Source organism: Colletotrichum abscissum, assembly GCF_030869225.1.
Source record: "Colletotrichum abscissum strain IMI 504890 chromosome Unknown Scaffold_7.1, whole genome shotgun sequence".
Classification (NCBI taxonomy): Eukaryota; Fungi; Ascomycota; class Sordariomycetes; order Glomerellales; family Glomerellaceae; genus Colletotrichum; species Colletotrichum abscissum.
The window spans coordinates 500,848-526,783 of NW_026850514.1; the positions used below are offsets into that span (position 1 = coordinate 500,848).

The 25,936-nt window shown below is 51.3% G+C and overlaps 6 protein-coding genes across 6 annotated transcripts; 4 read left to right on the top strand and 2 right to left on the bottom strand.

Annotated features, from left to right (window-relative positions):
• Positions 1-1,915: 1,915 nt before the first annotated feature.
• Positions 1,916-4,137, top strand: CABS01_03677 (GMC oxidoreductase; the record flags this gene model as incomplete). Its single annotated transcript, XM_060537050.1, has 5 exons — positions 1,916-2,027; positions 2,099-2,442; positions 2,506-2,991; positions 3,064-3,609; positions 3,739-4,137. 5 exons carry the CDS (start codon positions 1,916-1,918, stop codon positions 4,135-4,137), a joined length of 1,887 nt encoding a protein of 628 aa, XP_060391308.1.
• Positions 4,138-5,625: 1,488 nt separating this feature from the next.
• On the bottom strand, positions 5,626-7,401 carry CABS01_03678 (bZIP transcription factor; the record flags this gene model as incomplete). The annotated part of the gene is made up of 2 exons (XM_060537051.1): positions 5,626-6,455; positions 6,507-7,401. The coding sequence occupies 2 exons, from the start codon at positions 7,399-7,401 to the stop codon at positions 5,626-5,628; spliced, it is 1,725 nt and encodes a 574-aa protein (XP_060391309.1).
• A 2,443-nt stretch (positions 7,402-9,844) lies between these two features.
• On the top strand, positions 9,845-10,210 carry CABS01_03679 (uncharacterized protein; the record flags this gene model as incomplete). The annotated part of the gene is made up of 1 exon (XM_060537052.1): positions 9,845-10,210. A coding segment is annotated over one exon (366 nt), but the record flags the coding sequence as incomplete, so codon positions are not given.
• Positions 10,211-11,628: 1,418 nt separating this feature from the next.
• Positions 11,629-12,316, top strand: CABS01_03680 (uncharacterized protein; the record flags this gene model as incomplete). The annotated part of the gene is made up of 4 exons (XM_060537053.1): positions 11,629-11,769; positions 11,816-11,934; positions 11,992-12,118; positions 12,236-12,316. 4 exons carry the CDS (start codon positions 11,629-11,631, stop codon positions 12,314-12,316), a joined length of 468 nt encoding a protein of 155 aa, XP_060391311.1.
• A 4,481-nt stretch (positions 12,317-16,797) lies between these two features.
• Positions 16,798-18,481, bottom strand: CABS01_03681 (cyclopentanone 1,2-monooxygenase; the record flags this gene model as incomplete). The annotated part of the gene is made up of 2 exons (XM_060537054.1): positions 16,798-17,132; positions 17,197-18,481. The coding sequence occupies 2 exons, from the start codon at positions 18,479-18,481 to the stop codon at positions 16,798-16,800; spliced, it is 1,620 nt and encodes a 539-aa protein (XP_060391312.1).
• Positions 18,482-20,189: 1,708 nt separating this feature from the next.
• CABS01_03682 (DEAD/DEAH box helicase) lies at positions 20,190-25,906 on the top strand (the record flags this gene model as incomplete). Its single annotated transcript, XM_060537055.1, has 5 exons — positions 20,190-20,358; positions 20,428-20,864; positions 20,929-23,300; positions 23,375-24,223; positions 24,277-25,906. The coding sequence occupies 5 exons, from the start codon at positions 20,190-20,192 to the stop codon at positions 25,904-25,906; spliced, it is 5,457 nt and encodes a 1,818-aa protein (XP_060391313.1).
• Positions 25,907-25,936: the final 30 nt, after the last annotated feature.

Below are 25,936 nucleotides of genomic sequence, written 5' to 3' on the forward strand. Positions count from 1 at the left end.
GCAACACTCATTTGACGACATCACGATCTCACCAACACTCAAGCTCTCAATACACGACTTCGATTCTATCTCTCGCTGTTCCAGTTGTGAAATGTCGCCATGATGTTGCCGGTTCAACATTCAGGATGTCTTCAGATCAAATCTGCACCTGACAAGTAACCAAGGCTCGCAACCCTAGAGTGGCGATGCAGCCAAGTCAACCTACAATACTCGTAAACTTGCATCTGATCCTTCAGCAAAATCTGAGTTAAGGATGCAGCCCGTCAAGGTCGCACGTTAAACTGACCTCATCGACCAAAACCTTGGGCATCAAACCTAATTCTGGGACCAGGAAGATCGCGAAACCGAGCTATGAACGATGCTCCTACTGGATTGCGAGGACAGTCTTGATAATACAGAGACAATCAGGCATTCAACGTCCAAGACGCACAGCATCTCCTGACAAGACAACACAACTTCAGTTTCGCCGCGCAGGTTTCCACCATAAAAGAAAAGCAGGATGATGTGAGACAAAAGTACATGTACATCACACTGCCCGAGGCGGAAAGGGCGCCGATCAATAATACGCCTCCCAGGCACGCCCGAGCCTCCCGTTCCCCTACCGAAACCCAGGATTTGATTGGATGCTGAGCAAGATACAGAGTAAAATAAGTTGCACAACGGCAGCTTATCGGAGAAATCAAGGTCAAATAGTGGCCAAAGGCACCTCAAATCTGCCCTCCTTCTCCGATTACAAGACATGTCGAATCGAATAGTAACAAATCTCCATCCTTACCCAGATCTCTCACCCCAGTCATCGCCGGGATGCGGGGCAAAGCGGACACAAGATGGGGCACCACACGGGACTCGGGGCCGGTAGGGCTTGGTGGTTGATGGGTTCTGCATACCCCGCTGGACGTACGTCGGCCGGATCCTTCCAGCCTGCATGCTATTGTCTTGGCCTCGCTCATTGGTGAAGTTTCTCTGTCTACAAATGCCTTGTACAGTACGAAGTAGCATTGCCATGGCCCATCTCACTCGCATGTCATTAGATGCCAATTCCCTATTTAAGACAAAGCAAGTCACTCTCTGGTTCTAAGAACCTAGAGGGCAACATGTTCCCATGAGGTAAGTTAGTAGCCAGGTAAAGTTCGATTCCATGCTGAGCCGAATAGCGGGAGCCAAGGACAGGATGCCAACCCCGCGGCATCAACGGCACATAAAGCTAGTATCCTGTACTAGTCGACTAATTGTCTTGACATACGTCGCTCTCGGATCCTGCGCCATCAACTCGTGGCACCATCACACTGTGCCTAGGTATCTTGCCTGTCCTTCTTGTCTCTCAATTTCGCTTCGCTTCCAAGCTGTGCCACCTCCAATATCTGATCTGCAAGAGCAAGAAGCCTTGCTCAATTCCAAGCAATGGGCCCGTCACCTGCTCACCGTGCCCATTCACCAGCATACCCCAAAACCAAGCTTCCCCCGTCTTCCTTCCCCGCCATCTTCGCCCCAAAGTTCAATGTGCCTTGCCTAGAGAAAAACCCAAAAAGAAGCCTAAAAGAACAAATACCACATCCAATCCATCCGACTCGCTTCCTCGCCAAGAGCATCCACGGCACGCCTCGCCTTCGCCCGGTCTGACACCTCGCGGTGCGATGACGCACCATGATGGCGCAAGGTAAGCTTGTATGCCTGATTCAATGGGAACCAAGATGGGCTGAGCCGGCTTAATTGTGTTCACTTGCAAGCAAGTTTGATCACGAGGTGCACTTCGCTGCGCTGGGCGAGAGTATTTGAGGACGGGGGCATCTCCGATAGTTCGCCGGAGAAAGACGAGGCCCTTGCCTAGGTACCGCTTCAAAGACCTTTAATTGGATTCAATTGATAGAACTTCCCTCTTGGCAACCACTGTTATTGTGAAGTACGCGGTCTCACGATGCAGCTGACCCTCCCTCTCCTGACACTCCTCGCTGGAGTCTCGGCCGCACCAATTAAGGGCCTCGACCGCGCAACGATCCAAGATGAATACGACTTCATCATAGCAGGAGGTAACGCACGCTCAATTTTCCCCAAAGTCACAGTAATTCAGGCGGCTAACTCACTCTTCCCCTTCTCAAAGGCGGCACCGCCGGCATCGTCCTCGCAAACCGCCTCTCCGAGTCCGGCAAACAGCGGGTCCTCGTCCTTGAAGCGGGGCCGAACCCCGAGGTCGTCTCCGCCTACAAGCCGCCCGGCGGCAACCAGTTCCTCGGCGGAACCGCCATCGACTGGTCCTTCTACACCACTCCGCAGGAACACCTCGACGGTCGCATCCTCCGCTACCACCGCGGTCGGTGCCTCGGCGGCAGCAGCGTGACCAATGGCTTCTACTACGGTCGTGGCAGCTCGTCCGTTTACGATGATTGGGTCAAAGTAGGGAACCCGGGTTGGGGATGGGACGACGTGTATCCTCTGTTTGTTAAGGTGAATCACACGCTCACTTGTCCAGTCGTGGATGTCTGTCACGCTTAACTGACATGATAATAGGGTACGCACTTTAACCCCCCAACGGACCACGAAGTCCGAGGCTTCGACGTCTCCTACAAAACCCACGACCCCTCCGCCTACGCCGATGGTCCTCTCCAGCTCGGCTTCCAGGGCTACGTCCCACCTTCGGGCGTAGGCTTTATCGAGGCCGCCTCTGAAGCCCTTCAGATCCCCATCGTCGAGGACCACAACACGGGCAACAGCACCGGCGTGAAGCAGGGTACAGGCCACCTCGACGCCGGGTTCATGCGCAGCTCCAGCTACGATAGTTATCTGAAGCAGGCCGAGGGCCGGAAGAACCTTGATGTTCTGCACTTTGCTCCCGTGTGGAAGATCAACTTTGACCAGGTGGAGGGGAAGAACCCGAGAGCCGTAGGTGTCGCTTTCATGGACCATCCTACGGGTATCGTACATGAGGTTAGAGCGAAGAAGGAAGTTATCGTCAGCGCGGGGGCGTTCAACTCGCCTCAACTCCTAATGGTTTCTGTGAGTTTCTCTTGAGTATCGCGGATGTGGCATGATGAACGGCAGATCATGTACTAACCTCGTCCGCTTCAGGGAGTCGGTCCATCCTCCCAGCTCAACGAATTCGGCATCGAACCCGTCCACATCAACGAGAACATCGGCCAGCAGTACGTACCCCTCCTTCTCACCCCTCTCACATTACGACTAACATCAAATCCCCTAAGCCTGAACGACCACTCCGTCTTCAGCATAATGGCCCTCTCGACCCCCGAATTCTCAACAACAGACATGGCAGCAACCTACCAATCCCTCCGCGCCGCACAAGATGAGTTCTACAAAAACACCACGGGCGAGTACACGGCCCCCTCGGGCATCACAAACGCCTTCCAGAAGCTCTCGGTCGACGAGTTGCAGGCCATCGGCGCGGGCGACGTCGTCACCGCGGGGCTGGCGAACCAGTCGCACATCGAGTACCTCTTCGAGAGCGTCTTTTACCCGAGCGGGCCGACGCCGTACTACACGCCCCGCGGTAACGAGACGTACATTTCCCTCACGGCGTCGAGTATGGTGGCTCTGTCGAGGGGAAATGTTACGCTGAGGTCAAATTCTATGGCTGAGACGCCGAGAATCAATCCTAATGTGAGTCCACGTTTGGTTTCTTCCCAAGCGCCTCCTATTTATCTCGGACGGCTTGCTCACTTTTCTTCCTCGTTCCCCCTCTAACGAACGTTGATAAGAAACGGAGTGGGCTAACCCATTGTAACATAGTACTACGCCCACCCAGCTGACCGCAAAATCGCCCTCGCCTCCTTCAAATACCTCCGCAAGATCCTCGCCCATCCGCGCATGTCAGAATACACCGTCGGCCCATCCCACGGCGAAGTCTCCCCTGGCGCCGGCGTCTCGGAAGACGACGAGGACACCGTGCTGGCCTACGTCCGCGCCAATACCATCCCCAACTGGCACGCTTCCGGCACGAACCAGATGCTCCCCGAAGACAAGGGCGGCGTCGTAGACCCGCGGCTGAGGGTGTACGGCGTGGACGGGCTGCGGGTCGTGGATTGCAGCATCATTCCCATCCTGCCTGATGTTAATATCGTGGGGTCGGTGTATATGATTGGGGAGAAGGGGGCGGAGATGATCCGGGAGGATTGGGGGGATTCGTGATTACGGTTTTGGAGTAGTGATGTCTGACGACGGTATGATTGGTGTCTGTAGGCTCAGCTCGAGATGCGAAGTAGCTTTCGATATTGTCTGATGTGGTAATGAGTACGTCTTAGTTGTAATCGTCGTCCACGGCCATCCCTCTGCATAACCAGATAGACACATTCACACATTGGTAACGGAGCTCCATTACCTTCGGGAGCCGCAGTAATGGCCGTTACCAACCAGCCATCGGTTCTTACACAGGACTCCTGCCTGATAGACTGATCTCACCTCATGAAAAGCAAAGGACCCTGGTATGCTCCATCCTCGCCCAGACTTGCCATCTCAACTTTTCTGAATCCCCTCCAGAGACCAGAGACAAGATGATACACTCATCCGACGACAAGAAAGACACAAGCCGGGGGGTTCGCTTGACAACCACTCGTCAAAGCAACATGAAGTCAAACAGCATAGCAAGGCAAGCTACCAACAACGCCCGTCACATAAAACGTGGCACCCCACCTCCAGTCGGAAAATCCGAGCCAGGAGTCAAACGGCCCCAAAATTTGAGAGAGAGCCTCCAGAGTTCAGACTCCGTAGTCCGCAGAGGCCTCCTACTATCTGCTCTACCAAGACCCCTTACAGGCCAAGGGCACATCAAAGACAAGGGTATCAAGACCAATAGCCCCCAAAAGAACGAACCCGAAGATCCAGACACCAGATGACAGTGATCTCCCAACCATACTATTCGTCCATGTTCTCGGCAGCAGGTGGGGATTCATCGGAAGGTCATCGTCTCGTTGGACGGTTCGGCATCTCCTTTCCAGACTCTAGAGAACATGTCTAGCAAAAGACCTGTACCGAGCCGAAGCCAAGCCGTTTCGAAAGACGAGACGGTGACAGGCAGGCGGTCGGCTGAACAGATTCGGGGACGTGCTCACGGAAAACCCATGGGTGGTGGGAGAGCGAGAACACTGCATAGATGCACGGGGTGAGCAGATTCTTGAGAAACGGACGCGACGTTTCGTGCCTCATCTTGTATGGCAGGTCCATAATCTTACCACCGTCGCCATGGGTCCAGAGGCACGCAGAGCAGACATATCGCGATCTCAATCATGGAGGGAAACAATCATTCACATGGAAGAAACGAACCAGTGCAGATCAAGTTAAAGAATTCTTTTGTATTCTTCAGATCGAGTTGCGGGAGCGCCCAATCTATCTAGTACACGATGGCCATGGCCAGCCGTAAATTCCACCTCTTACTCGCCAATGTTAACAATCATCAATCATGCCGAACCAGCTTGGTTCCTATAGAATTCTTTTCGACCGCCGCAGCATTCTTAAAATAAAAATAAGAAACTAGATGCCGTCCCGGTTCGGGTGTAGTTGATTCCCAATCAATCCCAACGCCATGTCCCAGATATCAAGCTAGTATGCACAGGAAATGTTGTAGCGAACTAAATGCCCAAAATAAGGTGCTAAAAGAAAGTGTAGTAGAGAATGTGGTGTTTAGAGGAAAAGCGACTCCAATCTGGCGAGAACTGGTTGAAGCGCGGCGTCGATGCGTTGCACCTTGGCCATGGCCACACATGCGTTCTTCTCATCTTCTGATGCATCGACGAGCTCGTAGCGGGCAAGAACCTTCTCGGCTTCGACACCTCCGAAGATCTCGGGTTGTGAGAGGGCTTCGGTGTCAAGTTCGACAGGGGATACGGTAGCAGGGGCAGGAGCAGAGTGGTACAGAGCGAACTCAGGGTCGTTCTCGAACTCGTCATCGAAGACCTCCTCGGTCGCCGGAGCCTGGGACTGAACCTCGGGCGCCAGGACCTTGGGAGCCTCAATAGTGGGGAGCTCGATCTTCTCGTCATCAGACTCGAATTGCTCGCCGACAAAGTTGGAAGACTTTCCGGAGAGAACGTTGGTGTCAATGGTAACGGGAACATCCGGGGTCTCGAGAACAGCGAAGACCTGGGGTTGGAAGTTGTAGGCGTCGTTGTCAATGTTCAGCATGGAGAAGTCCATGTTCTGCTCAGGGAGCATGGCCATGCCGATCTGCTGCTGCTGGGTCTGGTTGGCGTAGGGGTTGATGTCTTTGGGAATCTGGCGCTGCTCGGCTTGTCTCTCAACCTTGACGGCGGGAGCTTGCTGCTGCTGAGGGGCGGGCTGGGGGTTGGTGCTGAGGTGGTCAAGGAAGTTGGAGAATGAGGGAGAAGCGAGGAGCATGCGGGTGAGATCCTGCAGGCGCTTGTTCTCGTCCTGGAGAGCACGGTTGTGCTGGCGAAGCTCGCCATTCTCGGAAACCTTGTTGGCAATCTCGGCCTCGAGCTGAGTGATGTATTCTGTAATGGGTTAGCGAGGTAATGTTTTGGCGTTGTGGTAGCGGAACTTACCCTTTCTGCGGGAACGGAAGGCGCGGGCGGAAACCTTGTTGCGGAGTTGGCGACGCTCCTTGCTGCTGAGCTTCTTGCCCTCCTCGCTAGCGAGAAGTCTCTCATCCTCGTCCATATCCTCCTCGTCCTTCTTGCATCTAGGCAGGTTCATGAGAGGAGTGGGGCTGTCGCCCTCTTGAGCGGGCTTAGCACGCATGGAGTTGAGGAGCTGGGTGATCTTCTGTTCAACAATGGGGTCGGTAGGCTGCTGGCTCTTGGTGCGCTGCTTCTGGCCCATCTGCTGACGCTGCTGCTGCTGCTGGATAATTTGCTGCTGTTGTCTTTGCTGGGCCTGGGCCTTGGCAAGCGCAGCCTGGGAGTGCATGCCGGGCCAGAGGCGGCCCACGTTGCTTTGCTGGGAGGGGACCACGGGAGACTCTTGTCCGCCGATGGCAGTGGGATTGACGGTGGGGTTGGGGAAGAAGTACTGGGAGTCCGGAGGGGAGTCAAACTCCATATCCATATCCAAGCCGGTAGAGTTTTGGGAGGGCGATGTGTTGAAGTCAAACATGTCGTTCTCCGGGCTCAAGCCATTGCCCAAGTAGTCCATTCCATAGCCGCTGTTGTAGCCACTGATATGAGAGTTGGCCTCGTTCACAGCCAGGGTGCTGGCGAGGGCACCGGGAACGATGCCAGTCTGCTGCTTGTAGAGATCATACTGGTGGCTGGGGCCAGTAAGGGGTTGTGATGCGGACGGCATCGTCGGGGTCGCGACGGTGCTGACTGATGGGCGAGTGAAGGTGTTCTTGGCGGTCGCCGCAGGAGAGAGCGAGGGAGACTGATAAGACATATTGTCATACTCGCTGAAGTCGAGGAGGGCGTCGATGTTATCGACGTTCTGATTCGAGGTCGTCATCGCCGTCGAAGGAGAGTTCGATCCCTTGGGTATGATGGGTGTTGGTGGATTAGGGTTCGCACCGGTCTGTGGCGAACCTTTGTTGTGACTGTTGGGTCCCGTACGCGACGACGAGGGAATGATCGATATAGTACTCGGTTCGGTAAGTGAGGCTCGTGACGATAGATGGCAATGCCTGAGGTGAGTGTTTCGTTTGGTGGTTTGGTTGAAGTTGAGAAGAAAGAGGGTTCGAGAGGTGGGAGAGAGAAAGAGGAAAAGAGGACAAGAAGAGTGTTGAGATAGACGACTAGTTTAGGGGGGGTCTGGGCAGTGGATGTATGGGAAGCGTAACAAGAGGGACTGAGCACGGGGACTCCGTTTCTTGAATGATTTGGGTGCCTGGTCCTCGGAGCAGCAGGGGGGAAAGGCGGGCCCCAAGCGGATTCTGGGCGGGCTGAGCAGGGGGGTGGGCTTTGGGGGGGAGTTGAGGAAGGAAGGGACCAGGAGTCCCAGGACGGGCGAGCAAGAGCGAGGGGAAGGTACTTTGGTACTTCGGTACTTTGGGAAGGGAGTGAAAAGACGGGATTGGGGGAGGGAAGGAGGGAAGGAGAGGGAGCACTGAGCAGAACGACCAGAGAGCGCAAGAGGGAAGACGGAGGGAAAGAGAGAGACGACCGGGACGCTGATGGGAGGGAAAGAGGGACGCGTAAGCCGATGGACGACGTGTCCTGATTGGGATTAGCGCGGGTAGATGAGAGAGACTGGGCTGGGCGTCCTTGGCTGACGGGCTGCACCTTCTCGTCGGGTGGGAAGGCAGGCAGTGGTGTTCCTTCCCTCTCGCTCTTTCTCACTCGTCCGTTGCTTCCCTTCCCATTACTGCGTCCAGCGGATATTCGTACCAGCAAATGCAGGCAGGCAAAGGAAGGAGCATTGGATCAGAACTAGGTAGACCAGTCAACGGCAGACAGGTACAATCGTATTCGAAAATGCCCGGGTGGGAAAGCACGAATTCGCAAGATGTCAGGTACCTTCTTGCAGCGATGCACACTTACAATGTACACGTCTGCGGCCTGAGGATGACGACGCCAACTGCCCTTTTCGGCTCAGTCGTCGACGAGTACTCGACCATTCGCTCACACTGATTCGCTCCTGGCGGTCCCCATTTCCTTCATTTTCTGCGCCTTTGGCTTCCAGGTTCTTTTGGTGAACCCCCGGAGCGCTGTGGAATTCAACGTGGATTCGCAAGCTCGTCACTCGCCAGAACAGCGACCGCTTGTTTTGATATTGAACTCGACCACTCGCTCTACCGCCTGTCGCCTGCCGCCCAACCACAAGCAATGGCGCGATGTCGCCGTTTCGAAATGTTGCTGACGACGACTCGACGACGCACGCTTATTGAGAGAACTTTTTTGACTTTTTTTCTCCGGTTACTCGTCTTCGCCTATGCTACCGACAGAGACTAGGCCTGTTTACCCGCCCATTTTATCATCAATTCCCACTCGTTGATGTTGGCTACGGCTCTATGTACAATAAAGTCGTCGATGATGAATCCAACGTCAATCCCCTCCCCCCATTGTCGTAGCCTCTCTAGTTCTTCCGATAAGACGGAGCAGAATCTAGCCGACATACAAGAACGAAGCCGCAAACTCGAGGTTGGTGAGATGACAAGATGACGAGGCCGCGTATTGTTCGGGCGCGAGACCAAATCCGAACCAAGCGAATCGCTGCAAATAATACAAACCAAACCACACCGGCGCCTCGCCTGGCGCTATGCTGCGCTGCGTGTTGCTGAGTGCTGACCCGAGCCGACCAATTCACTGCCCGACGGAGACGGGCGGCGGGAAGTTTTGGTTGTGCGTGGCGGCAGCGCACCCTCCCCTGTTCGCTTTCGCTTGCGAGGTCGAAGACAGGTATCGAGTACTCAATGCCACGCCCAAGATAGCCGCAGTCGCGTGTACCAATACGAATGGTGCCGCCATCCCGGGTGTGGCTGTTCCAGTTGGCGCTCTGCCTCTTTTTTGCTTTCGGCGTAGGTTGATCGTCCGTCAATGTTGCTCTGAGCTCTTACTCTTCCCACCACCAACAAATCAAAGGCCCTCGTTTGGTTCGTTCAAAAAGAAGGTTGTTTACTCGGTATGCTCAGCCTCAATCACTGGACTCATGGTCTTCGATTCGATTCAACTCGCTCCAACGGCCTGACCCAGCTGCTTACGATGGGCTTGGAATCCAGCAGTATGCAAATACCGGCCACCTGTCCGTCTCTAACCATCTGAACCTCCCATGCTTCTCAGCGTCGCCGCCCAGAACAGTACAGGCCCCCATATCGAAGCAATTCAGACACCCCTTGACACAGCATTCTCACTTGCGGCAACCTTTTTCAGCATTCACGCCTCCCCTTGGTTGCCATTCTTTGAAGCAATAGGTGCAGACTGGTCTCGGCGACTAGAAACACGGCGCGGCATAGACTTTCACTTGCAAGTTGCGGCTACGGTACTCGTCCGGGCCACTGCCCACATCACGAAAAGGTCCCTCCGAAAAGGCTCACTGGTCTCCGTCCGAGCTTCATGGAGGTGGTCAAGGAGGTGGTGGAAGGGAGTCTACGGCGTTTGGCCATGCGCTGACATCAAGCCGTCCCATTCTCGCGGCTCCAAATTCTGTTCAGCTCGCCCCCGAAGCGGAAGTTGTGTCCGTTGTTCACGGCATTAACATCTGGAAAAGACTTTTCGTCCAGGGAGCCAGAGCCAGAGCCAGACCCGACGGCAACTTCAGGTGTCTCGTTCGCTCCCGACATTCCGCACTGAACTGGGCCCTCAATTTGGTCGGTGGTTAGATCCCGTTCAGGGGATCGCCCCGTTCGTTCTGGAAATGCCGCCTATGATCATTCAATCCTGTGGGACGCTTTTGTGATTTCCGTTCCCTGACCCTACCGCGATAATTCATGCACTGCCACCACGGCCGTTATTACTATCGAAATCTAAGTACCTTATTATCGAAAAAAGTTAATTCTTTCTAAGTCATAAGTATAAGAATATAGTTTTAATAAAATAGTATAGTACTTACTTAGTACTTAAATTAAGATACTTTTTTAAGCTTACTATAAAAAAAAGATAACTATATTACTAACTACTTATTATTAAGGTTCGTAACGCTATAGCTTTAATTATAATAGTTTTATTTATAATAAATAAAAAGTTTAATTATAAGTCCTTTAAAAGCCTCTCCTTAAGGACTATAAGAGCCTCTAAGTATACTAAGTTAAAATACTTATTAAAATACTAATAACTAAACTAACCCTATAATAACGGCTTTAATAAAAAAACTAAGAAACAAACTAAAAAATAATACTAAAATTCTTATTAATATTAAGTACGATTTATAAAAAGTAATAATATAGTTATAGAGTATTAGTAATATATTTTATATTAAAAAGACTATTATTAATACTAATAAGATAGATAGGGCTATATTAATATAATACCTTAGTTTCTTTTTATAGCTTAAGAATAATTACTTTAAATAGTATTAAAAATCTATTAAAAAGCTCTTTTAAATACTTTAATATATTTATTATTATTTTTATAATAATAAAACTCCTAGTACTTATATATAAAAATAGATTATTTACTTTTAAATAGTAGTATTAGCTTATTAATAAGCTATTAAAACTATAATTCTAGTAATCCCTTAACGAGGGAGAGGGTAGAATAGAAGAAAGGATAGGTAAGAAAAGGGTTAAGGTTAAATAGTGCGGAATTTGAGGGCAGGGTAGCGTCTACATATACTACGGCAATCCTCTAGTAATGCAAAACGATGGAGTTAAACAGTGCACTATCGAAATCACCAAATCATCCACCGCCCATGTTTGATTCGCTCATCTGCTTTTCGTATGGGCTGTGCCGTTGACCACTCCTATGAGCGAGCTTAGTGGAAAACACTCGCGACACGGCGTGGCTTAGATGAGCTTCTATTCGCAGTAGAGCTGCTTATCCGTCTGCAACAGTCACTGCTAACCCGGCCCTGTCGGGCGTTGGACCACGACGATGGCCCTGGAAGCTGGCAATAACAGCAAGCCCTCAGCACCACAACGGGAACAATTCTAGCTCATTGCGGAGCAGACTTCTGGCTTAACGGCGGTCACTGCACCATCGCACATCTTGCATCACAAGTCTTGGTCGACTTCACGCCCCTGGGCCACAACTCAGCAGGCGAACGTCGACCCGCGGGTCCTCCCAATAAGGTCGACAAACGATGGAAATTGGGCTTGTTACGGCCCCCAGACTCAAGGCGAATCTGATGTTCCTCGCCATCTCGCCTACCCTTGATACGCGCAATCTGGATCGCGAACCGTCCGTCCACTTTTTGTCACTTTTGGGCTCTTGCTCAAGAAGGGTTCGCAGACGTCTCAGTCTCCATTTCAACTTTTGACAATCTCCAGAGTCCAGACGACTGTCAGCCCTTTCGCACCGCGAAATTGAGCCGAATATCGAACGCTGGTGCCGTGATGATTGAGAATCCGACCAAGACAGACCTGAAGCCAGTACTTCCAACACTTAGGTACGGCAGAACCCCCCGGCGCCGTTTCGGCATTGCTGTAACAGTGCGCCTAGTTAGTACTATGGGCACCGTCTCGGCTTCTGGCACCTCGCTCTGGCCCCACCGGTCCCGAAGGTCCTCCCACATTCCCGACGTGCCGACTTTCTCGAGTCTCGCCGCCTCGCACACGCCGCAGTGGGCTAATGTCAGTAAAGTCACCAGTAGAAGACTCGACCGCAACCATTCAGCAGCCGTCTATCAACCCATCAATGGGTGTGGGCTTACATAAGGAGCTAAACCTTGCACTAGCTGGGCTACTTAGTGGTTCACAAGTATGTATTCTTATGCCGAGAATCAGGGTGAGCCGCTGCCAGGCCACGCCCCGGCCAAGCGCGAACCATGACGTTGTGTAAACAAAAATAGAAAATATGTACGCCTTGTTTCACCTGCGGCACCTTCACAACCACGACAGCCCACAGAGTCCCGGGAGCGAAATCCAGAACGCCTTGTCAACTGACAACGGGTTGCTTCCAAGAGCCAACCAGGGACCACCGTAAACTCCATGCTCCATTCCCGCGGCTGCTTCCTACTGGCCAGCTCGACGGCCCCAAATACCGGCAAGGCTCTTTTTCCCTTTTGGTGTGGGAGAACGCCTTCTGACGGACTATAACGGACAATAGGGGCTTCGGCACCAAGAACCGCAACATTCGATGAATTCGACCACCAACCAGATATTGCCCTTGACCTCAAACTCGAAAGAGCCGCTTGAGGGGGGCCCTGCCATCCCATGTTTCGATGCATAGTAGACGCCCCGTACTCCGTACCGCACCATCAATCAACCAACCCCTCAGATTCTCGCGGGAATGGCGTCGGTTTGATCGCCCACATCGGCGCATCACCAGGAGTCTGGAGAAGATCCAGGGAGGTGTATTCGTAAATACATAGCAGTGACACATGCGGGCCACAGCGAATGACAGGCCGACAGACTTCAGAACGGTGGCGGCCCCTTCGACCTCGGGGTTCTAGAACGTCGACTCTACATTCCTTTGCCCCCTACACTTTTCCCCCCTCATCGCGAAGAGCTGAACTCTAGTGTCCGATCATCCCGAATCTTATCAGTTATGGTATGTCCACCTTACAGTTCGGAGCAAAAGCCTGTTCGATGAAAGGCTTGTTTCTGCCCATTGAAGATGTTCTCTCTCAGGTCATTTCGTTGAATGGGCCTCCGCCATGAACTCTCTTCGAGGGGTTCACTCTGGAATCGTTTTCTCAAACAGCGCCGGCCAATACACCCTCATACCTACTTATGCGCTCCCACATTCCACGATTTGTTGTCTGGGAAATCGTCTCCACAATAGCAATCAACTTGTCCAAGCCGAAGACAAAGTTTGAATTGTAAGGTAAGCAAAAGCGGAGGTGGTCAGTCCACACGTGTGGGCACGGTAGCAGTACGGATGCGTTCCGCCATCACGTCGATTCATGTACTTCTTGTCCGGATATCATCCGCACATTGAATCGCACATATCCGTATCGAAAAGAGAGAAAAGAATGTCCCGCAGACAGGTGAGTGCAAGGGTATGGCTGAGCCTCTGTCTCCACCATCTGCCGTGCCGAGCAAAAGAAAAAAGCCCCCCCCCCCCCTGTCCAGTAAACAACCTTCACGACTCACGACTCGAGGTTGGCCCGGATCTGGCAAGATGCTCCGTTCTATTCGGGCCTAGCGTTGAGGGGACCAAGCATTTTTTTGACAGTTATGGATGGGCGCCCCCCTTCTTCCCGTGCGGCCTGCGGCGCGGGTGCATGAGCCACTGCGAAAATAACGAGATTGCTGAACTTTGAGCATGCAATGTTAACAAGGTGGTATCGAAATTTGAAGCCTTATCGTGAGAGTGGGCAGGGCCATGGCCTCGAGGTGAGCAGAGAGTCAGAAACTGCATGGTCATTGTCACCGAATTTTTGACCGATGTCTCTGAGATAGTCGGCTAGTCAGCGAGGTGCTTCTTTGCTTGCTGAATTCAATATCCGACGAGCAGAATTCCGTCTCGCCTATCTGATGTCGTGCTTTTGAGTGAACAGGGAGCAAAGAAGTTTAGGGGCATTGGACTTTCCGAGGAACTCGAGTTTTGACTGGGTGGCCTAGATGATGGATCCCAAGATACTGACTGAGAATGGTGGCACTGACGTGTGGTTCCACCTCGATATCCTTGGGGTAGGTCACCGGTGTAACAACCCTGAATATATCCGTTGATGAAATAGTACGGTGGCCCTCGACTTACCTGGCAAGTGTTGAGACGCCCCGATGGCATCCAGCCAATCAGCTCGACTTTAGATCACCGATGATGGGCTTTCGAACAATGTCGAGGGAAGGAAAAGAGGGATTCTCAATAAGCAACTCTGATCATTGCACGAATACCAAGGTTTTCGCCACAAAAATGAACATCACAGATGCCACAGTAACCAGGAAAGTTTGTTGGCAGGACGTTATTAGAAACAAAGCCGTCTTCCTATCAGAATCGAGTTTCCCCTGTAGATCCAACTTACAGCAGCTGTCGAGAACAGGTTTTTTATGGTGTCCAAGTTGGAACGGTACGGTGGACCAATGCGCGACAAGCCACAGGTCATAGTGACGATTTGGTAGCTAGCACAGCCACACTACCCCTCACATGTGGCGCTCGCGACTACACCCGCCACATGAATCGTCAAGCCACACACGTGATGATTTTCGGCAACCTCAGGGTCGGTTCCCTCTTTCTTCGTTGTGGCAGATGTCACCGGCCTCGGTGGACGAGTGGAAGGGAATGCTCGACCCTGAGGGCTTGTAAGTTAGATTCTGTTGAGTCGCTAAGCTCTTCCATTTTGTGGAAAGCTTCGCCATCCGAACTTCCATGTGCTCTCTTTCCACTTGCAAAAGATTAGGGGCCGCTTGGAGGAGTCGAGCCTTATTCAAGAATAAGCAATGTAGATACAGATACCCGTGTGATTATGTAAGGGTATGTGTGTGTGTGTGTGTGTGTGTGTGTGTGTGTGTGTGTGTGTGTTGCCCAAAGCTCATGGGAGGTCAGTGCAAAATTAACGCAGTCATCAGCTGGAAATCTTTTACTGACCCTCGGCCTCGGTACGTCTCGAACTACCTATGTGTCTATCGAATCCGTGCTTTTACCCCATCCCCTCTCTGCTTGCGAGAAATAGACTTCCCGAGAGTTACTCAGAGCATTATGCCGTCGGGAGGTTGAGGAGGAGTGGTAGTAGCGGGAATGTACACCTTCCGCCGCCATGGAAACCCAATCTTCTGACTACGAAGTCTACAAAGTGTACAAAGTGGGATGAAAAAGCTTGGTGAAGCTTAGCGGGCGCAGTGTGGATTCTTGTTGTATGTCAGAGAAAATAAACGAGGGAGCTTCATGGCATGCGGGGGTTCTGAGGTAGGGGGGAGGGCACTCAGGTAGTGAAGATCTGGGCCGTAGAAGGAAGTCACAGGCTTGTCTTTTTCATCTGAAGGAACGACAGAGGGGACGATCTTATTTGACGCTCTGGTTGGAAGACCGGATGTCGAGGCCGAGTTCGCGTTCATTTGCCGACACTTTTGGACGAGTTCATAGTTGAAGAGAGTGTGCTTAGTGATTCTGCCGATGTTGAGCAGCTAGAGGCGGGGGAGGGGAAGGTCGATGGCGAACATTGGGATGCCTCGGCACAAGACGATGGCTGTGATAGGCAGCAGCTTGGTAGAGCTGTTTATATTCTGGGATGGTTGCTCTTAGTCAAAGGGGAACGCTTTAGCGCTTTAACATAGGTTTCTGTTTTGAGAAACTTATGATGACACTTCTCTATTGCTTTTGGAAACATTTGAGGTTATCAAGGCTTATTTTGGAGTATTCAATGAATAATCTCATGTTGTAGTGGACCTATTCGAGAATCTCTAAGACGTTGAAGTATCTACAATTTATTATTATATGTTATATTATTTCTCACAAGACAAGAAAAAGAGATGTGCCTACGTCTTGCAGGAGGCTTTCTACAACAACATGCAATTGCTATGCGTTGAGATCAGAATACACGTTCTACACAAGGCTTGAGCTATTGGAGCAGCCTTTCGAATTACGTCTTGTTCATTGAACTCAAGTCTTGATGGCTTATTGCTTAGCAGCGTCACTTCGGCAAAGTGCTTCTTATTCTTTAAACATATCATCTTCAGGTATCATGTAACTCAGTAACTCATCAGCACGTCTCATTAATTGTGCGTCGACGTCTGTGAAACTGCAAATCTTGCTAGCGGCGTGTACAACGAAGTCACGACAGAGCCCCTGCTTGCTAGCCTGGAGGCACTTCTGTCGGAGTCTTGGAGACTTTGCATCTGTACAGCATTCACAGCGAGGAAGACTTTCGCAAAGCAATTCAAGCCGTCCTGTCGAGTCAACGATTGACACATCTGAAGGGAGTAGTATTGCACAGTGCTGCCGTGGTTTTAGACTTGCCCGGTTGGCAAGGCTATTGCTTAATCACCCACGCCGGGGTCATCTCGGACAGCACCGTACCTGTATAATTAATTAGACCATGAAACAACTACCCAACCCAAAGTAAGTAGAGCAGAAAAACCGAGACCATGCTCATGCAAACCAGTTGCCAGTGGGGAGTCATCTTGCTGAACTTCGGCGAAGATATGGAATAATTACAACGAGCAGTCGACCCATGCTTCATCCTTCTCCATGGTCTACCTAAACGACCGACGACGGTTATGATGGAAATTTCCAGATCTAACTACATAAACCTTAAGCCATCTCTGTGGGCCGACAATCTCTCGCCAATCGGGGCCAAGCATTCATGACTGTAGGTACCTGTCATCATCTGATTATTCCATTGATTTGGTCTACTCAAGGCAGACTTAAATCATACCGCGCTTCCAACTCCCAAGGTAATTTCAAAATTGTCCCAGTCCTTGGTGCCTTTGCGGCATTCTTCAAGGTATCGAGGAATACCACCAAGATAGTTGAGCTGTTCCTTCTTCTTGCCGGGAATGTTCCCTCCCACGTACCAGGATGTATCGCTCTTGCTAAACAGCAACGCCTCGTGTATTGCTTGTACCTTTTCCTTCCAGTTCTCCTCAGCTGAACGGCGTGGCTCGATGGATGTGATGTTTCCCGTGCGCAGCTTCACAAGGAAGTCTGTAACAAAATCGACTTGCTGCTCGATGAACACCGGCGCGTTCGTCAAAGCCGTAGGAGCTATTTCAGTTGTCGTCAATAACTTGAGGTCTTCTAGAAAAGATGCTTAGGGCTTCGTGCTTACCTTGCGGCCCGTATATCATAAACATGTTTGGACATCCTCGAGCCATCAAGCCAAGATACGTCCAAACGCCTTGTCTCCACCTCTCTTTCATATCGATGCCGTCTTTCCCACGGAGCCCCATGCTTGTTAACGCTCCGGTCATACTGTCGTACCCCGTCGCTAGGACAACAATGTCATGCTCTCTCTCCTTTCCATCTTCAGTCACGATACCTCGTGCTGTCCATTCGCGGATGCCCATCTGCTTCACATCCACTACTTCCACATTATCCTGGTCCATGCATTCGTAGTAATCCTGCTCCAGGCTGCTTCGCTTCGTTCCAAACGGGAAAGGTTGTTCGTCAGGCACCAAGATGGCTCGTTTCTCCGGATCTTGCAACCGGCACTTGGTTTTCTTTGACCAAAACTCATAAATCAAACGATTCGCTTCCGCGTCCATCAAGAAGTCCATATACTGGCCTGCTTGGAAGTTGAAGGCCCCTCTCTTCCATAGCTCCTCCCACCATGCCTCCCTTTCTTCCATTGTTGTCTCCTTTGTAACCTGGTTAGGTCCATCGCAAGGTAGCCCGGCACTACTATCCCTCGCCAACTTGAAAAGTGTCTTGTATATCGCTTTCAAGCTGTCCTGCTCGAGTTCCGAGATTTCGCGTTGACGCATTGGGAGTGCAATGTTGACATTTCGTACGTAGACTGTCAGCTCCACGCCGGGCTGTTTAGCAATTTCTTGCACACATTGAACCCCTGTTGCACCTGATCCAATGATGGCAACTCGTTTATTCTCAAGATCGATTCCGGAATCAGGCCATGCCGCGGGGTGTACCACTATGCCTTTGAAGGAACTCTTTCCTGCGAATTCGGGCTCATATCGTTTGATTGAACTGCCCGTCGCCGGAATCAAGAACCGCGACGTGATGATGCGTCCTGTATCGGTCTCGATGATCCACTTGGCTGTCGCCATATCAAAGTCGGCCCCAACCACAACAGTATTGTACGACACGTCCTTAGAAATGTCAAGCACTTTGTCGACGTGTGTGAAATATCTCTTCAGCTCTTCGTGCCCCGGAAAGCGTTGCGACCATGTCCAGTCTTTCCAGACCTCCCGCAACGAAAGCTGATAGTAGGGGGTCTCCGAGTCAACTCGTGCTCCGGGGTAGTCGTTCCGGTGCCATACACCGCCGAGGGCCGACCCAGCTTCCACAACGTGTGCCGAAAAGCCCGACTTGCGCAGCTGGTGTAAGGCGTAGCATCCCCCAAAGCCGCCGCCAATGATCAGAACATCGTAATCCATCTTTCTGTCGCAGGTATCATTACAATTACCGTTGTATTTAGTTCGGTGGTGATTGAGGTAGTGGGTAGACCCCATTATCACCAACTCAGTCTTGAACCTTAAGTCGACCAAATTGAGTCAGGATCGGGACGAAAGAGTCAGGAACATTTAGAAATCGAGCAATCTGGGAGATCTACCGACTCATGAGGCGAGATCTGTTGATTAAGAGCCGACGAGCGTATGGTCCAAAAGATCAGATGGGATTTTGGGTTCAAGCAGGAGAGGAGATGAAGCTGATGTGCGGCATTAGGCCCGCCTCGGTCGCCTCGACATGCTCTTGCGGCAATAAAGTTCCTTTTTTCGCTATCTTCCTAGCTCTGCCGTACTCGGAAGTAATTGATGAGTGGTGCAAGCTTGCCATTGTTGAATCTTTGACGATTTGACGTCGTACTTGAAACGATCCCCGCAGTTGCAACCTGGCCAGCGTTGCAGTCGATGTAATGGGCTAGACGGGTCTAGATCTCTCGGGAATGTCGATGCTCTTTCCGTGTCCGCCCAGTGGATAATGCGTGGTTCCAGCCAGGATAAGGTCGGCATTTGTATAGTCCTGTTAATTAAAGGCTTCAAAGCTCGACCAAGTAAGCTTAATGATTGGTCTCTCCAAGACCATAGGCCGTTTGATATCGCATTCAACCGAAGCTCTATGACTTGTCGATGCAACGAGAAAGAACGTTCTGAAATACTTGACCACAGAATGCGCAGCCGTGATATCGTAGAATGCAATACTAGGTTCATCTGCAAGCTCGCTCAATCCTTGCATGGAGTCATTCAGATGTATTAGTCAACAATGTGTGTTTAAACATATGGTCTTCAAATATCGACTGGAGCACTGTCAAACTTGTGTAGCTATGCCATCAATCATTTCGCCTGGAGAGGGGGCGGGGGGAGATATGTGGACGGCCTCTCGCAAATATTATGTCTGGCGCATGCCACTGGTAGTTTTCAGTATAAGGATGAAGTCTGTCATGGCTAGAGATTTTCCCCACAACCAATGCAAGGGGCCGGAGCAGCTGGCAGACCTCGTACGATGGCAGTCAGCCTCATTTGACCGAAAATTCGATGCCTAGGGCTTCATGTCGAGGACTGGGTATATTGAAATCTCAGGTCACGATAGCGGCGCCCGGGAAATGAGAAAGAAAGCAAGATGCATACTAACATTCTAAGGAAAATGGAGAGAGAACCAGCTGATGATACGGAAATCATCTCGTGGCTTCCACCTGACCTGCACTGTTTGCCTTGAAGTCTTGCAAGTCGCATGAAAAGCCTAGAAGAGCCTTCCAGCGAAATCGAAAGCAAAGTCTGCTTCCTCTTCGTATACGATACAGTAAAAGATAAGGAAGAGGCAAGCGACGCTTTAACACTTCTCAAGTGAATGATGCCTAAGTCTTTTCTTATTTCTTTTTCTTTTTCAAAAAAGGGGATGCTTCCTTTGATCTAACGAGCGGCTGCGTGCTGCGGGAGGCCTACCGACCTTAGCCCTAACACAACCAACTGATTCACTGTTTTATGCCCTTTGTATGAATGCACAGCCGTACAGGTTGAAATTCTTTCGAATTCTAGATTTCTGAGAACCTCTTCTCTTTCCTCATCTTCCGGAAAGCGACGATCTCTTACAAACCAGACCATTAGTGCCGGACCTGGCCGCTTGCATTGGTCGATATCGCCGGCGATGACGTCTTCAGACGACATGATCATGGATTCTCTACAGGAATGGAAGCGGCGTCTGAGCCCCCTAAGAGTTGACATCGTTGGCGACTTTGCTGGGAAAGAGCTGTTCACCATCCATGGGGAATCTTTGGTGGCTCACTGTCTCGCCTCTGCAAAAGTCGACTATCTCGGTGGGCATCTCCAGATACCCCTTCAAATGCGTTCACTACCTACCTGATCTTGGCTAATCGATAAAACAGCGGGCTTCCAGCTACTTCATGCAGTACATGCGATCGAGGTCTTCCTGGCCAAACTGTGCAACTTCCACGTCTTGTGGTTCGACAGTCATCGAGACCTAGCGACACCACCTGATTCTCCCGAGAATCAATCATACAAATATCTCTTGACGCGTGCTGTCATCATTGAGCACCTGAGATGCCCTGAAACACATCCCAAAATGAGTTTCGACGATCGCGGTATCAATTCTCCAATGAGCTTCGTGTTCCCTTCCATCATGAGCCCCGAGTTCGCGGAGTACACCAATCAGCACCGCTTTCACTTCATCATGATGTCCCAAGGCCGGTCTTCAGATCTCAACACGACCAAGAAGGGAGAATTCTTGAACATTATGTATCTGTTCGGTCTTCGCGGCTACAGCTTGGCTTTTATTGACGATGTCGAGTTTCGAAGCTCCAAGGTAAAGTTTCCGTACTACCTTTGACAATAGATCACAGCGCGCTCACCTAATCTCTCAATGGCAGGCGTATACTCTCATTGCAACAGCGCCGACCTCAGTGGCAATGATACCAGTCACAGAGCCAACACCAGCGACGACACCCGATCCCGGTTGCCAACGGACTATCGAACGTCTCCAGGCCATACCCAAGCCCAGTGAGTGGCGAGTGCTTCGATCTGACAGTGAAGTCGAGGCCCAGGAAGAAGTAGCGGTCACTGTTTGCGCAATCTTCTTGTCTAACAAGGCCTCCTCGGATGTACACAGTCACAGACTAGTGGCCGCCTTCCTCTCACACATCGTTCTGCTGAAGCACGCAACGCTCTTACAACGACCCGTGGAGACTCTACCCAAACTGGAGAGTTCTTCGGGCATCGAGGAGTTCCTTGCGACTTTTGCTGCGGTAGCAGCTCACCTGATACAGCAGTGGCCCAGGGGAGAAGAAGGACAATACCTCAATTGGAGAGTCTGTGATCTCATTGACGGCCGAATCTACAATCAAGTCTTGGAGAGACTCGAAACACTCAAACTCCCAAGTGATGCCGGTTCTGGGTATGCAGAAGCTGTACGGCGATTATCTGGCGTCGACGTATCCTACTGCATGCCGAATTCCGTTCCACAGATCAAAAGTGGCGCAGGAATACATCGCATCAGCTACCAGCCCCCAGACACACAGTCGATACTTGCATTCAGCCATCCCGTGTTGGACAAGTATCTCGAGGACGTCAAGTTGACAAGCCAATCCGTGATGGAGGATGAGACCTTTGAGTCCAAAATCTTTCAAGAGCTCTCCCACTGGCAGAATTCGAAGAAGAGCATCGACCCCAAGCATGTACCAAAGCGTCGAGGATTCTATGCGAGCAAGAGAAACCAGAGATACATGGCCGACACGATTGCCTACTCTGCCAGTCTTACTAATTCTGCCGGGAAAAGCATTGATCCTGAGACGATTGTCGCCAAGAAGTCGGACCTTTCTGCCCGGTCCAAAAAGCAAGTGGGCACAACCCGAAGACAAGATCATTCGATTAAGAGCGGTACAGAGAATGCACTTGAAACATCGAGGAGATTGAGAGAGGCGAAGAGTCAATCCAGGACCGCCGTAATCATCAAGAACTGGGCAGAGAAATGCCAGGACTTCGACAAGATCACGTCTGTCTTTCAGCGCTACTTGAAGGTCAAGAGGTATTTATCAAGTCTTTCTTCAGAGGACCAGAAGTCTATTGGTGGCGAGGTAATGTTGTACATGTGCAACATCCTTGGCCTCCAACTTATTCGCAGACCGTTGAAAAGGGCCTTCAGCGATTCAGGTATGAGCAAGCGTGGACATGATTTCTTGGTCTCTATTTCTGACCTCATCGTTCTAGAATCGAGTGTATTGGCAATGATTTGGGCCCAAGTCAGAGAGATGATATCGTTGCCCCTCTCCGTTGAGACGAAACACCAGGCCCAATATTTGATGAAGGCTTTGAAGTTCCCGCTGGGGGAACTTCTAAGCGGACCTTCTGTGCCCGTCAGACATCGTCTTCCGTTCGTCTCAACGTATGAAGTGTCAACCACGCATCTACGAGTCCAGACGACTGGTCTCGAGTTCCAGTTGGCTCACTGTGGCCCTTATCTGGAGCGAAGCTTCGACTCCGCCCCCGACCCGCGCGTTTCTTTCAGTCCAGATGCCTGGCAACGAAGCGTACTTGATGCCATTGATGACGATAACAGCCTTTTCGTCGTCGCTCCAACGTCCGCCGGAAAGACCTTCATCTCATTCTACGCCATGAAGAAGATTTTGCAGAACAACGACGATGACGTTCTCGTCTACGTAGCCCCCACCAAAGCGCTCGTCAACCAGATTGCCGCCGAAGTTCAGGCTCGGTTCTCCAAGTCGTACCGCCATGAGGGCCGTTCGGTTTGGGCCATCCACACTCGAGACTACCGTGTCAATAACCCCACCGGCTGTCAGGTTTTGGTGACCGTTCCGCACATCCTCCAGATCATGCTTCTGGCGCCCACCAATGCGCAAAATGAGAAATCCTGGGCTCGCAGAGTGAAGAGAATTATCTTTGACGAAGTGCACTGCATTGGTCAGGCCGAAGACGGTATCATTTGGGAGCAACTATTGCTTCTTGCTCCTTGTCCCATCATCGCCCTATCTGCTACTGTGGGCAACCCGCTCGAGTTCAAGGAGTGGCTCGCAGGAACTCAGAAGGTCAAGGGCTTTGACCTTGAAATGATCGTTCACTCGGCCAGATACTCTGACTTGCGAAAGTTCCTGTACCAGCCACCCATTAGGCTTGAGTTTGAAGGACTAGAGCCAGTGGAGCGTTTGCCAATCCCCGGTTTGGATGCTGAAGCAGGAGAAACCTCGCGATTCACGTTTGTGCATCCTATCGGAAGCATTATCAACAAGTGAGTCTTGATAAAACTTTCATGCAGCCTTGCCAAATCCTGAATGCCATCTTATACTGACTGATTAAACCCAGGAATCGCGAGGCTCTTGAAGATGCCAGTCTCGAGCCACGCGACTGTCTCCGGCTTTGGCTGTCCATGAAGGAATATGAAAACGAGTCTTATCTTATCAATCCTAGCCTTGAGCCCAACATTGCGTTGCCAGAGTTGGTGAAGAAGTCGGACATTATCAAGTGGGAGGCTGCTCTCAAAGAACAGCTCTGGCAATGGCAACAGGATCCCAAGTCACCCTTTCCAGAAGTATACAGAAGGCTCAAGATAAACCGCCCTTCATCAGCGATAGACCTTAAAAGGCCCGAGGTTGTCGCGGACATCTACGGTGACGCTTCGTTCTCACTCCTCGTCGATCTCCGCTCCCGGGGTGCCCTGCCAGCTATCCTTTTCAATTACGACCGACTTGGATGCGAGAAGGTAATTCTCAAGATTCTTCAAGTCCTGGAGAATGCTGAACAAAAGTATCGCGATACAAGTACAGAGTGGGCACGAAAGATGGACGCATATCAAAAATGGCGACAAGTCACTGATAGTAAAGCTGCGAAGAAAAAAGTGAAAGGGACTAGAGCAACTGGGATCGCAAATTCCAAGGAGGAGAGACACCACGCAAAGGATTCTGGTGCAGCCCTGAATCAAGCTGATCTTGTGAGGGAGGAAGCAGGCCGGGAAACCAGCCCATGGGAAAACTTTGATCCCGAGGCGCCGCTTCCGCAATACAATTTTGCGGACACTACTAAACTTACGGCTGAAGAGTTTGAGGCCCGTGTTAGGTCTCTGGATGATTTGGGAATCAAGCCTCGCCTAATCGACGCTCTTCGTCGGGGACTCGGTGTCCACCATGCTGGTATGAACCGTCAGTACCGCCAAGTGTAAGTTGAGCCTAGCCCCATATTCGAGCACTCACTGATTTCGAGGGGCAAAGGGTAGAGATGTTGTTCCGCAAGGGCTACTTGACCGTCGTTATTGCGACCGGTACTCTCGCTCTCGGATTGAACATGCCTTGCAAAACTGTTGTCTTTATAGGTGACTCGGCATTCCTCACGGCTCTCAACTACCGTCAAGCATCAGGACGTGCTGGACGTCGTGGATTTGACCTCCTTGGTAACGTCGTCTTTCATGGCATCCCCCACCATCGTGCGATGGAAATCATCTCGTCGCGGTTGCCCGATCTCAAAGGCCAATTCCCCATCTCCGTCACTTTGGTTCTTCGGCTCTTCACCCTGCTGCACAGCACGAACAACTCCCAGTATGCCATTGATGCAGTGGAGTCCTTGTTGACCCAAACACGTCTGTTCCTCGGTGGACCTGCCTCGCAGATGACCGTCAAGCACCACTTGCGCTTTTCCATCGAGTATCTCAGACGACAGCACCTCCTTTCTCGAAAAGGAGCACCTCTCAACTTCTCGGGCCTGGTGGGTCACTTGTACTTTACCGAGAATGCTGTGTTTGCTCTGCACTCCCTGCTCAAGGAAGGCTACTTGCACAAGATCTGCGAGGACTTTGGCAATCCACGGAAGCAGGGAGAGATCATTCTCACTTTATTGACAGTATTATGTCACCTCTTCTGTCGCATTCCTTGCAGCAAGTACAACAATCGGGAGTGGCGTGAAAACGTCGTATATCGATCACCTTCTGTTGTCCTTCTACCCAGGCTCCCAAGAGAGGCAGAAACCGTCCTCCGAGGTCACAACGAAGAGACTCTGAAAACTTTTAAGACCTACGTTCGCAGCTTCATTGCACAGAATCTCCAGGACTCTCCAGATAACCAGCTTCCTTTCACCAAACGCCGGGTGGGCGCCGCTGGAGAGGCCTCGGCTGATACCTCAACAGCACAGATTCCAACGCTCCCTCATCCAATTCTTCGATCCCCTTTCGCCGCGCTGTCGGGGTTCACAGACGACTTCGCCACAATTCATGAGCTATGCGACACAGTCCGCGCTGGTGTGTTTCTTGACGAGTCTGCCATCCCGTACATCCCCATTTACCCTGAAGAGACAAACGGCGTGCCCTGGAACGCATACATCTATGACTTTTACAAGCACGGCGATCTCAATACTCTTGTGCAGGACAACGGAATCAAGGGCGGCGATGTTTGGTTTCATCTGAAAGACTTCTCTCTGATCTTGGCCACCATCGTAACAAGCTTGGAGAATATCATGGGCCGAGTCGGTGCTGATGACTCGGATATGATCAATGTTCAAGATGTTGCCGATACCATTGAAGAAGAGAGATCCGGCGAGGAATTAGATGCACAATACTCGGAGAACCATGTGGCCTCGTCTGCTACTGCGAAAGCAGAGACAAAGTCCCACTATAGCAAATCTAAAGAAGCAGTGGCTGAATCATGGGAAGATGTGTCGGATGGCTCCTCCTCCGATACCGAGCACGTGAGTAGCAGCGCAAGCAGAGCGGGTCAGGCAACCGAGTCAGAAGGAACGTCTTTCGGGTCAGGTCGGGGGAAGGGAGGCGGTGATAGTCTTGTGAAGGTCCATATGGCTTTCAAACTCCTGCAGCAGGTTTTCGAAGACAAGTTCAGAAAGGTGTGGGCATGAGTAAGTAGGTAGTTTTTTTCTCTCAAAAGT